General features: G+C 37.1%; 1 protein-coding gene across 1 annotated transcript; it reads left to right on the plus strand.

Moving 5' to 3' along the window:
- The first annotated feature begins 263 nt into the window (after positions 1–263).
- slc45a2 (solute carrier family 45 member 2) lies at positions 264–12,777 on the plus strand. The gene is made up of 8 exons (XM_039687881.2): positions 264–626; positions 822–1,511; positions 2,043–2,219; positions 5,927–6,285; positions 8,256–8,399; positions 9,684–9,807; positions 10,153–10,358; positions 12,539–12,777. The coding sequence occupies exons 2-8, from the start codon at positions 1,061–1,063 to the stop codon at positions 12,752–12,754; spliced, it is 1,677 nt and encodes a 558-aa protein (XP_039543815.2). The 5' UTR covers positions 264–626; positions 822–1,060; the 3' UTR covers positions 12,755–12,777.
- Positions 12,778–12,926: the final 149 nt, after the last annotated feature.

The following is a 12,926-nucleotide window of genomic DNA, read 5'->3' on the forward strand; positions in this document are numbered from 1 at the left end:
GCAGCATTACTCCAGTCTGTAGTGTCACATGAAATTATTCTAATATGGGGATTGAAGTGCTTCAAAAACTTTTCTGATTGTTATTAATACTGTTGACACATTGGCAGTCTTTTACAATTCTAAAAGTCTTTACTTTCACTTTCGATCCATTTAATGTATCCTTGTTCAATATATAATATTGTAAGTTATTTTAAGTATTGATTACTTTAAAAAAAAATAAAACTTTTGAATGGTTGTGTATTTTCAAAATCAGAACCGAAATCTTACAGATTAAGGAAATCATATTAGTAATCCAGAGGAATGAGTTATATAAAAAAAGTTCTAACTACTCAAGCGATTATCATCACATAGAAATGTGTGGAATGTGGCATTTTAATTCATGTGGCTCCACCGGTTGCTTGTGATCCACAGCTAGACCTCTAGATTAAGTCCAAGAGAGAGTGGATGATGTTTGGGTAAGAAGCTCACATGATTGTTGAACAGACTCTGTGGATGTCTCATGACAGTCAGCAAGAGAGGTCAGTCGTGTGAATGGAGAGGGAACATGCGTAGGGTGGTAAGCTTTTACTCGTTGACTAAATACGTTTTTCCAACCCCATTGAAGCCGTCTGCAGAGGAATCACAAGGTATTTTACTTCACTTGATTTACGTAATGGGCATTCCCAACAAGAACACAAAAATGCTTGTTAAAACTACATTTTCCATAACCTTTATATTTCCACAAACACCAATGTTCCCTTAATCTGATTCCATTTGCAATTACATTTATTATGTTTTGTTGGTTCTGTCTTGCACTTAACTTCTAACCTCTTGTAAACCAGGACTCAGGAGGAAGAGAAGACCATATACAGCTCATTATCTTTGTCACGTGCTTACAACTGACTCCACCAGTGGCCTTTGGCAACAAAGTCTGGGGGGGGGGAAAGCAAGGCTTACTTGTATTAACCCAGACAAACTGCCACCTTCTTTTCTTCTCAGCTCAGCTCACATTGTGAATTCTAGTCTTGAGCTTTATCGCTCAGCTATGCAGTAGGAATTAAGATTTTCAACACCGAGATCCATGACTCTCCTAACCGAGGACCAGCCTTGCAGGTTCTCTGCACCGGACAGCCCGCTCACATTAATTGAGCACTACCCGGTGGACTCGGGACAGAAAGAGGACTATTTGGACAGTATGGAACCAGTTGTGTTTGGATTGGTGGAGCCTCCCAAGCGCTCAAGAGGAAGGCTCATCATGCATGGCATGGTCATGTTCGGAAGGGAATTCTGCTACGCTGTTGAGGCGGCATTTGTCACGCCGGTGTTGCTGAGTGTGGGACTTCCCAAACGCCTGTACAGCCTGGTGTGGCTCATCAGCCCTATTTTGGGGTTTATCCTACAGCCTGTCATTGGCTCGGCAAGCGACTACTGCAGGTCGCCATGGGGCCGAAGGCGACCGTACATACTCTTACTGGGGATTATGATGTTAGTGGGCCTGACTTTATTTCTAAATGGAGATGCTGTTACATCAGGTAGGTGTTGCTGAAGTAAACGTGATGGATCTGTCTAGAATATCAAACCGGGAGCTACTTGTAATATCAGACAAAGTGGCAATGTAATTTTAAAAACAGTAAGCAAAGTTGATCTGTTTTCCCTTAACCGTTAAATAGGTTGTTTGGTTGGAATGTAAAAAGATGAGAATGAACAGACGAGAAGTAGATATAGGAACTGCGAATTATTTCAAATGCTTTTTTGTGAATCAAAATTTGTCAATCCAGAAATTAGATAAATTTGAAACTGATTCACGTTTTTATTTTTACATTAATTGATACACTACAAAAGATTAAAGGAATAAGAAACAGAACAAAACTGGAAACCGTTATTTTTTAATTGATTTCATTATTGTCATCATTTTTTGATTATGCATTAACTCATTTTTGCCTTCTGACTGATGTCCTGGCCTTAAGTTTTAAAATCTATAAAAAGTCATATTCAATTTATTACCATTGAATGTATAAGGAGCTTTTGATGAAACTAAGCTTGATTTTGTTTCTCTCCTCCAGCTATACTAGAGAATAGAAATATTAAAAGGACATGGGCCATCGTGGTGGTTATGTTTGGAGTGGTGATGTTTGACTTTGCTGCGGACTTCATTGACGGACCCATTAAAGCCTATTTGTTTGATGTGTGTTCTCATAAGGATAAGGAGCGAGGTCTTCATTATCATGCCTTACTAACAGGTAAAGAGTAACAATACATTTTTCTATGATAAAAAAAATCTCATTAACCTTAATTGATAGATGCATTGAATTAGCCAGACAAAGACTTGCTTTAACTGCAACAGATCTAGCTTCTAAACACAAGATAAATACATGTCTCATTAAAAGATGGTTGTCAAGTTCCCTTACAATTACATAAAGAACACCACAATATACCATGCTCTTCTGTTGATATAGACATGTTCTGAAGCATTATGAATCATAGTGATGTTGTGAAAGACTACTACTGCGTTTATTTGTTGGTTGACTTTGAGATGAGATGTCATCCACTGCAATGGCATTCATAGATTAAGTGTGCGCATACATACATTTCCAAGTACTTTTAATGGCCACCGTGCATCTGAAACATATTTTTGGTTTATGCCATTTTGATCTCTATGAGTAAATTTTTAAGCGTGAATGCTTTACAGATCGTTATATGAAGCTGACTGACAGCATTTTCCATAGGAGCGTTTTTGAAAACAGACCCTTGTGTGAAATTAGCTGGCACTATGGCAACAGTCTATTTCCTCTTTCAACGTCTGTAACATGATGTGTGTGATTTGGTGCCATACTGATGTAACTAAACATCTGTATGGCAGCAAGCCTCAACAAGACATAAGAAATACTGCCTGTGTCTTCTAAACTCTCAGTAAAATCTGCTCTTTACTGGTTGAAATCTTAATATCTGGAAAACAAAAAGGAAAACGACATATTTAGTCCGGCTACTTGAGACACGTGTGTTTTCAGTCTTCTGTGAAGAGCATCTACTAGACTAAAGATACCTGTGTCTTTTCACTCACTGATTTTTAGGAAGTGTGGAATGTACACTGTAAAAAATGATTTTTTGCTTAAGTAAATACTAGTGAAAAAACCCAATGTAATTTACTTGAAAAAGTTAGTTCAGGCAAGAATTTAAAAAACTAAGTAAATTCCATATCAGTACTTATTTCAAGCGAGTATAAATGAAAGTGTAATATCAACTCAATAAAATTAAGTTAAAAATTACTCCACTTTTCTGATACTGGAGTTCCCATCATGCACTGGACCTTGAATAATTAATGAGGTTCATTTTTCACTGGTTTCCAGCTGTATTTACACTGTTTTATCATTGATTTTTGTTTTCAGTATTAGTAAATTGCCATTTTGTGACATTTCGAGTAAATTTATTTGCTTAAAACGACACATTCAAACACAAAAACGATCCATCAAATGTTACCACCATTGTGTATTGTCTACCAAGTATTGAGGTGTTTGCATTCACATAAGGCTTAAAGTCTGACATGATGTATATATAAATTACTTAGATGATCTAAGTAAAGAACATATTATAAATGACTAATAAAATTCAAGATAATTGTTTTAGTGAAGTGTAATACAAAGGCAAAGGAAATCGGTATTAATCAACCTTTTACAAGCAGAGTTAAAATTACTTATTTTTTGTAAAGTTTACTTAATTCCACATTCCAAGTAAATTTAACTTAAAGATTTCTAATTAAAGCTACTGATAAATATGTTTAGGTTTTTACTTGGCAAATCTTTGTAAATTTACTAGCATTTTCTGAGTGAGATCGTTTAGCAAGGTTTTTTCAAGTAAATCCTACTCCAAATTTTTTTACAGTGTAGTATACACTAAATAATGAATCAAACAAAGTTTTTTAATAACCAAGGTACTGTTATGTGTTCTTATAGACTAAAATCATCACAGAAAAATAGCTTGTAAGAACGTCATGAGGTCTGTTATCCAGTTATAGTAAAGCCTTGTGTCGGTCAGGCACCGAGGGGTCTGTGTGCACTCAGGGTATCCTAATCCAAACAGTGCCAGTCATGTGCTGAGATCATGGGTTGGAGCTGAGAGCTTCAGAGCCACATGACTGGCTCGTTTCTGTGGTTCAGGGGTGTAAGTGTGCAATTTTAATTGCGCATAACCCTGGGTGTTTTCTTTGTGGTCTGTTTTTACAGATTTTTGAGACAAAATGGCACACAATATGTACTGAATGTAACATGACTTTGATTACAAAATTGAACTTTGCTCTTTTATATGCAATACTTAATCTGATTTTCTCTGTATTTTACCAAAGCTGTGTAATTTCATCATCACTAAAACCACCTGCCCTCAGACTATAACTCAATATTTCATGTTAATTTATAAAATTTTTTTTTAAAAAAATCATGTTTTGATATCAATTATAAATATAGACTCACCTAAAGGATTATTAGGAACACCATACTAATACTGTGTTTGACCCCCTTTCGCCTTCAGAATTGCCTTAATTCTACGTGGCATTGATTCAACAAGGAGCTGAAAGCATTCTTTAGAAATGTTGGCCCATATTGATAGGATAGCATCTAGCTGTTAAATGGAGATTTGTGGGATGCACATCCAGGGCATGAAGCTCTCGTTCCACCACATCCCAAAGATGCTTTATTGGTTTGAGATCTGGTGACTGTGGGGGCCATTTTAGTACAGTGAACTCATTGTCATGTTCAAGAAGCCAACTTGAAATGTTTCAAGCTTTGTGACATGGTGCATTATCCTGCTGGAAGTAGCCATCAGAGGATGGGTACATGGTGGACATAAAGGGATGGACATGGTCAGAAACAATGTTCAGGTAGGCCATGGCATTTAAACGATGCCCAATGGGCACCAAGGGGCCTAAAGTGTGCCAAGAAAACATCCCCCACACCATTACACCACCACCACCAGCCTGCACACTGGTAACAAGGCATGATGGATCAATGTTCTCATTTTGGTTATGCCAAATTCTGACTCTACCATCTGAATTTCTCAACAAAAATTGAGACTCACCAGACCTGGCAACATTTTTCCAGTCTTCAACTGTCCAATTTTGGTGATCTCTTGGAAATTTTAGCCTCTTTTTCCTATTTGTAGTGGAGATGAGTGGTACCCAGTGGGGTCTTCTGCTGTTGTAGCCCATCCGCCTCAAGGTTGTGCGTGTTGTGGCTTCACAAATGCTTTGCTGCATACCTCGGTTGTAACGAATGGTTATTTACTGTCAAATTTGCTCTTCTATCAGCTTGAATCAGTCGGCCCATTCTCCTCTGACCTCTAGCATCATTAAGGCATTTTTGACCAGGACCACACCCCTAAATGCATTGAAGAAACTGCCATGTGATTGGTTGGTTAGATAATTGCATTAATGAGAATTTTTATTTCTTTTATAATATTTTTGATCAAATAAATGCAGCCTTGGTGAGCATGAGACCCCCAAAATTTGATTAGCCAGTGTAACCTTTGGTAGTGTATCTTTTAAAAGAAAATCCTGGCAGAAGGAAGAGGTTAATTTTGAAAAATATGCTCACTTTAAACGTTTACAGCTTATTGTATTTTTATATGTAAATATGTTTTTTTTTGTCAGTATAATCAGATATTTAGAAAAAAATTCTAAAATAAGGGTATTTCAAAGTTAGTCTTTATCATATGGTTTTCCTTGCATGTGCCACCAGCTAAACAACATCTCAGGTTCAGATTTTTGTTTTAAAATGGCACAGCCATGTTAAGTCAACCTTGTCTCCCATAGGAACTACTGGCAGCCACACCAGAAAAAAAGCCAATGACTCGATTAAAAACACAGCTTTTATTGCTCAGAAAATCAAGTGTGAATTATTATTATTATTATTATTCTATTTATCTTTTTTTCAAAGCAATCTGCTGTGCATCCTTTCAGGTCTAGGTGGAGCCTTTGGATACCTGATTGGAGCCATGGACTGGGGTCACTCTGCTCTTGGATTTGCACTGGGTTCAGAGTACCAAGTTATCTACTTTTTCTCATCTCTTACCTGGGGCATTTTTCTCACCATGCACCTTTTCAGCATCCCAGAGAAACCATTAATTAAAGATCATGATTCAGACTGCCAGTACAGTACAAGTACAACTGCCTCACTGCTCCCAGAAGGCCCACATCATAATGGCTATGGCACGGTACACGTAGAATTGCCACCTCTGCCTGAAATGAGGCAGCGCTCGTTCTCTGCCCTGAGTGAAGCCAATGCAGTAACGCCCAGTGCCAAGCAGCCTAACAGTGAGGTTGGTCATTTGTGTTACTCTGAATCCTTTTCAAGTGGCTTTTATTCTTGGCTTCAGTCTGCACCCAATTTCCCCTCACATTTTAATGACCTGTTTCAGACCACAGTGCAACAGACTTTGTGAGCTGTAATTAGGTTGTGTATTGTTCATGCTCCTCACAGAAACAGTTCCTTGCTTAATAATGAAAATCCAAAAAATGCAACAAATAATGGTGCATTAAGAGGTCTTTGTGGTGATTTGTTGTACTCATTATGGCCATATGTGTGACTTGACTTGATTGTGAAGTTCAAAGATTCCCCAGTGGAAAAAAAGGTACACCCTTTTCAAATTTCTCACTATATTTTATTAGTTCATTGAGTGTTAAACCAGTCTCAGGTTTAAAATTTAAAATAGTTGCTTAATATGGCAGGGATTTTAGACACCTGAGTCTCATTACACGGTGAGTTCCAAAATCTTGAGACCACTATGATGTTTATACAAGTAAAAGACAATGCTGATTTATTGCATTTGTGTTATTAAAAAAACATTTCCAGCCTAATAATTTCAGCAAAATTTGAAGACTGATTAACCATCTCAAATAGTGCGGTATATTTCTTGTTTATTTTATACATATTGGTTTGGTCTCTTTGGCTATTGGACCACAGGTTTCGGATGATCATTAGTATCAAATCCTGTTTCAGATCATCATTAAAATGTTCTTTCTGAATCATTAAAAATTGGGCATGCTCTTTGTAAAACCTCTGCATGTGAAACTTAACCTAGACTGAAATTTGTCATGCCAGTGCAGTGAGTCACACCAAGTGAAGCTTCAATGCTTATTTTTAGATCTGTAAAATGCTTCCCCGGATTCTATGATGCACCTTACCCCCTAAATGTATGCTTCTAATGGTATATGTCTGTATAATCAGAATATAGGGTCAAAAATATTTTGTTGTAGTTGATACCCATAGCAGCAAAGCTCTTTACTTTTAAAACGCATCAGACCCCAAAGGGGTGAAGTTCATATGAAATTGTTAATGGCACAAAGGTAAAAGGAATTGTACATCTCACTAATCATGTCAGTCTAGACTCCAACTCAGTCAGAGTCTTGCAATCATTAACCTGCCACACACCTCTCATATCTGCCATCTGTCCCTGAGAAAAAGTACCACCAAACCCTGCTCTTGGTCAACATGTTAGAACATATAGTTTTTGTTTATGTATGGAAGTGATGGGAGGCTTGTTTCACTGGCTGACAGATAAATGTCTTGATAAAAACACGAATAAATGTCTTAAATGAAACACAGAGATGAATAACCTTAGGGAAATTGTATTGAAATTATGGAAGACATCAGTTGCATTTCATGCATGAGGGTGCAAAATGTCATTTTGGCTCTAGAGATAATAAAAGCCATGAAGGTTCCATCCCTAAAAATGTCCTGTAAATTAAATATATTAAAATATACACACATATACGTGCGTGTGTATTCATAATAATAATTGTAATGTATTCCATTCATGTAAATAGTGATGAGTTTCTGATTTTAGCCCTCCAGTCTTCATATTCATTACAAGACCAAATCAACAACTTTGTTCATAAGAGGAATTATTTTGTTGTTTCTCCCCATTGCCAACCAATATAATTGTTCCATCAGCAATTGGGTTTTGGCATCAATTTTTTTTTTTTTTTGTCTAGAGATACCACATTAATGAGCAACCATTTGTGGTTATGGAAATCTTTATTACATTCTTAATAACATTGTCTTGAGCAAGTCACACCATATATAAGGGTCTCTTTAGCCCATGTTGTCAAATAATTGGTACTGTAAGATTATCTTTTGAAGTGTGCCAATTTTAAAGTATATTTTCATCCTAGTATGAAGTGCGGAGACTAACCTTGTACTGCATAAATTTGATATGTTTCTTAAATGTTGTCTGGTAAGTGTTGAAGTTCTTTGAGCTTTTGAACTATTGACATAACTGTGTTTCAGGGACAGAAGAGGTTGAGCCTGAAATCTCTGCTGTCAGCTATGATCAGCATGCCCAGCCATTACCGCTGTCTATGTGTGGCTCATCTGTTGGGATGGACAGCCTTCCTGTGCAACATGCTGTTCTTCACTGACTTTATGGGGCAGGTGAGGGAATGATGCTTTTTTTTTTTTTGATGGAATTTGACTTTCTCAGTCGTGCTTAGTTTTTCACATCCCTATCTTTAAAGAGAGGGATCAGTTCAGCCGTCAAATACATATGCTGACACTCCTAATGTTAGTGCACTACAGTCTAGCCTTTGAATGAAATCCCTGACCTACTGAATTCAGTCAAGCACAAAACGGCAGAGTTTCACTTTTGTGCTTAGCCAGGCACCTACCGGCAGATGGGAGGTTATTGCTTAATAAATAAATAAATAAATAATAAAGGAATTAAATAATTTCAGGATTAAAAGGAATAGGGAATAAATAAGTCCTAATGACAATTTTTGATTGGTTTGTGTACTACAAACACTTGTGCATTAGGCCGAAGTCATCATGAATTTTATGTAAAATGTAACATTTTTAGAATAGAATAAGGCAGAAAATATATTTCTGTAACGTAATAAAGATTGTGTGTTTATTGTCTTCAAGTTAAGTTTGAATTTTAAAAAAAGACGTGGGATTGTTTAACGTTTCATAATGTTCACAAACGTATTCTACGCCCATGTCTCCAACATTCATCTTTATGTATTTACCAAGCCATTAGATTTCAATTCCGCACTCCTGGAAGAGTAGCATCCCACACAGAAAAACAGATCAATGATGATTTGAATTGTGGTTAAAAGGTAGCAGTTTCTTTTTCTTAGTTTCCTTAGTACGGCTATCAGTGTTGAATTGAGATATATGAGTAAAACTCCTTGTAGGTGGCTGAAGTGTAAAGAAAGTTGTACTGTTGACCTCAACAAAGTGGAAACAGTTCAGGGCAATGACAGCCGATGTAGTGAATAGACATATTCTTAACAGGATGTATACTAATATGATTAGATCTGATAGCAGTGACAAAATGCTTGATACAATTAAGAAAATGCCTCCATCTTTGAGAGGTGATGGTCAGAAAAGAAACTAGATGAAATCTATCACCTGAATGAGTTTGAAGGAAAAGTATATTTTCTAGTTCAAGGTGAGCACTATAACTCTCACAGGAACTACCCCCACAGATCACAGCAGAGCAGAGGATGCTGAGGAGTCCCTTTTATTTGCTATTATTATGTCTAAATGGAAAAAAAAAAGCCTTGTGATGTGCTGGTTCACTTAAGTACTCTAATGGAAAAAGAGACACCTGTGGAGAGGTTCTCCTTTGCATTTAAGTGTTTTTAACCCATTTGACCAATGGATAATATATTTCCTAAGATATGATGTCACATTCTTTATCTGTGTATCCATCTTTAGATTGTATATAAGGGGAACCCATATGCTGAACACAATTCTACCTCCTATGTGACGTATGAGAGAGGGGTTGAAGTGGGCTGCTGGGGCCTGTGCATCAACGCCGTCTCCTCTGCACTTTATTCATGTGAGTAATATCAAACCAAACTCAACTGACTTAGTCACATAATACACTGGCCTACCAAGTCAGTCTGGGGTTGAAATTGTACAATACACTTTTTCTGAGCGAATCAGAGAGCCTCTTTCAACATCCTTTTCGTTCTAATTAATAATGGAAGTCATATGTTATTGAAAAGGCAATTTCAGAGGGCTTTATCAGTACTATAATGGAAACATCAGTACTATAATGTATCAGTGACATGAATGAGTCTGATCAGTGAATGTGTCTGCTATATTCATCCAATTCACCATTTGTTTTATATTAAAGGCCGTTATTGCAGCCACCTTAAATGATTTCCATGTGTCCATCCAGATGTGCAGAGGCTGCTCCTGCCATATATTGGCCTGAAGGGACTGTACTTCCTTGGCTACTTTGTGTTTGGTTTGGGAACCGGCTTGATCGGCCTATTTCCAAACATTGTAGCCACACTGACGCTGTGCAGTGTGTTTGGAGTCATGTCCAGCACTCTTTACACCATCCCATTCAACCTCATCTCAGAGTACCACAAGGAGGAAGAGGTCAGTTTCAGAGTGTTACATTGGGTCAAAAACGAACAAATCAGCTGTTTTATAAATTCATACACTCTATGGGCAAAACAAAATGGGCTAAGCCAAAAGTGGGAAAATATTTGGTGGTATTTTAATGGTCTTAACCATTTTAATCACAACTCACGGCTCAGGAAGTTAGCAAGAATTGCACCAAAGCTGTAGATTAGATAAAGTAATGTAGCACAGAATAGTCCAACTTGCTAACAGCTTTTTACAGGAAGAAGAGTCCGTGTTCCACTTCATTTTAATAGCTTCAAACAGTTCAGGAGTGTTTGAAAAATGTCTCCCAGTTCACAGTTTAATGTGAGACCAAATATAGGGTTATATAGGTAATATAGGGTATACCCAGTGTTGTAGTCGAGACCACCTCACTCGAGTCCGAGTCGACACCGAGACAAGAGAGAGTCGAGTCCGAGTTAAGACCGAGTCCATAGAGAGTCGAGTCCGAGTCGAGACCGAGACCAGTGAGGGTTGATTACCTAATTTACTTTTATTTACTTAAAGAAATCCTTTTTTTTTTTTTTTACTGAATTTACTTGGAGTTTAAAAAATATGATCAGTTTAGGGTAAAAAGGCCACATAGTAGGTGGTGTTAAAAGTAATTTTATTACAATTTGTCATGCGCAGTTGCGCACTAGAAAATCACCAATCACTGGGCATGTCAATCAATTTAAAGAAATATTTTATCAATATACATTAATAATCATGAAAAATATTTTTAATTGAACTCGAGTGGACTCGGGAATAATTCCGAGTCCTAAAAAAAAAAATGTTCGAGTACGAGTCAATTCCGAGTCCAAATGGACACGAGTCCATGACAAGACCAAGACCATTAAAATATGGTCTCGAGACCGAGTCCGAGACGAGTCCGAGTCTCGAGTACTACAACACTGGGTATACCATCACTAAAGAGTTTCATTCTGGCTTCCCGTTCGCCACCTCAGAGTCGGAGAGCTGCCTTTCGAAAATCAGTATCTTTAACGCTTTGAACAACTTAGAACATCAGTAGAGAAAGGCATATTCTCCACCATAACAATATAATATACACCATGTTCATAAGTCACCCGCTAAATTGCTAAATGGACCAATTTTTCATATCAGCAGAAAAATATTTCTGAAGGATCAAATGTGACAGAAGAATGGAATAATGGCAGCTGAAAAGCTTTGCCTTTACAGGAATAAAGTACTGTACATTTTAAAATATATTTAATTAGACAATAGTTATTTTACATCGCAATACATTTGTGGCTGTGTCTTTTAATTAAAAAGTCAATTCGTTATTTTGTTTAATTTCGTGAATGCAAAGACTAATCATTATCACAAAATAAATTTGATTGTAATCAGGACACTTATGTGAAGAGGGTAGGTCATTTATCATCCTCGAGTGGGTTTTTTATTTTTCTTACTGGACATTATTCTCCTTATTACATGGTTACAAACAAGTAAATGCATAAAACTGTGTTGACTTAATTGATATTGAATATTAATTTAAATAGAAATTGTTTTATTGGATTAAATATAAGATGAGCAGGGAGTTATACAGCCTTGCCCTGGACAAATGCCCAGTACTTATTTACAAATGCTGTGATTTGACCAATAAGAACATTGTTCAATAAATATTGATGTAAGGCAGATTTGATCTGCTAGCACACAAACTATTTTTTGTATCTAAAAAACGAGAGCTGTTTACCAAGAACTTAAAACATTGATTTTCACTTTCCAAATCAAATATGGATTTGTTTAGCCTCTATCTAAAATCCCTGGGATGCCTGATGCATTAATGAAGTCACGAGGAAACTTTAATCACAAATTGAAATCCCTTCCTGGAACTCAGACTGAATTATAATCAAGAAATTGATTAAATCCTGCTAAAACGCAACTTTGATTTTGTTTCTTGGCTATTACTTGCTCTTGAATTGCTCTCATTGTGATGTGTTTGTGCACAGAGCTCGATTTCTTGTGCATGAGCATGCTTGCCTTTCTCAAGGCGTCCTGATCTGTAGATCCACAGTGTTCTGCTCATTAGAAATGACTTCAGATCTTCAGATGATCTTCATGCTTTTTGGAATGCTATATAGACGTTAAAGTCTGCGTGTAATATTTTGTTTACTATATCTCTTCTCTCATGCAAAGCCTCTTTCTTGTCATAGGAGCGAAGAAAATTGAGCAGTGATGAAGTAGCTCTTGAGAGCCGTGGGACTGGCATGGACTGCGCAGCTCTTACCTGCATGGTGCAGCTGGCTCAGGTCATAGTGGGAGCTGGACTGGGAGCCCTGGTCAATCTAGCAGGAAGTGTGATTGTGGTGGTGCTCTCTGCCTCAACAGTATCCCTAATTGGCTGCCTCTTTATTGCACTCTTCATGTGATGTAAGCCTCAAATAAATAACCTTTCTCTACTTCATTGTCCGTCTCCTCTATTCACTGAGAACGAGCAGGAAAAAGAAACTAAAAGGGTAGATTTTTTTGTGCATTTATAGGCAGACTCGTCATGTCTCTTTTTTTGCATTCCAATTTTACATGCCACACTTTCAAATAACA

Source organism: Pimephales promelas, chromosome 19 (genome assembly GCF_988280905.1).
Source record: "Pimephales promelas chromosome 19, fPimPro1.hap1.1, whole genome shotgun sequence".
Classification (NCBI taxonomy): Eukaryota; Metazoa; Chordata; class Actinopteri; order Cypriniformes; family Leuciscidae; genus Pimephales; species Pimephales promelas.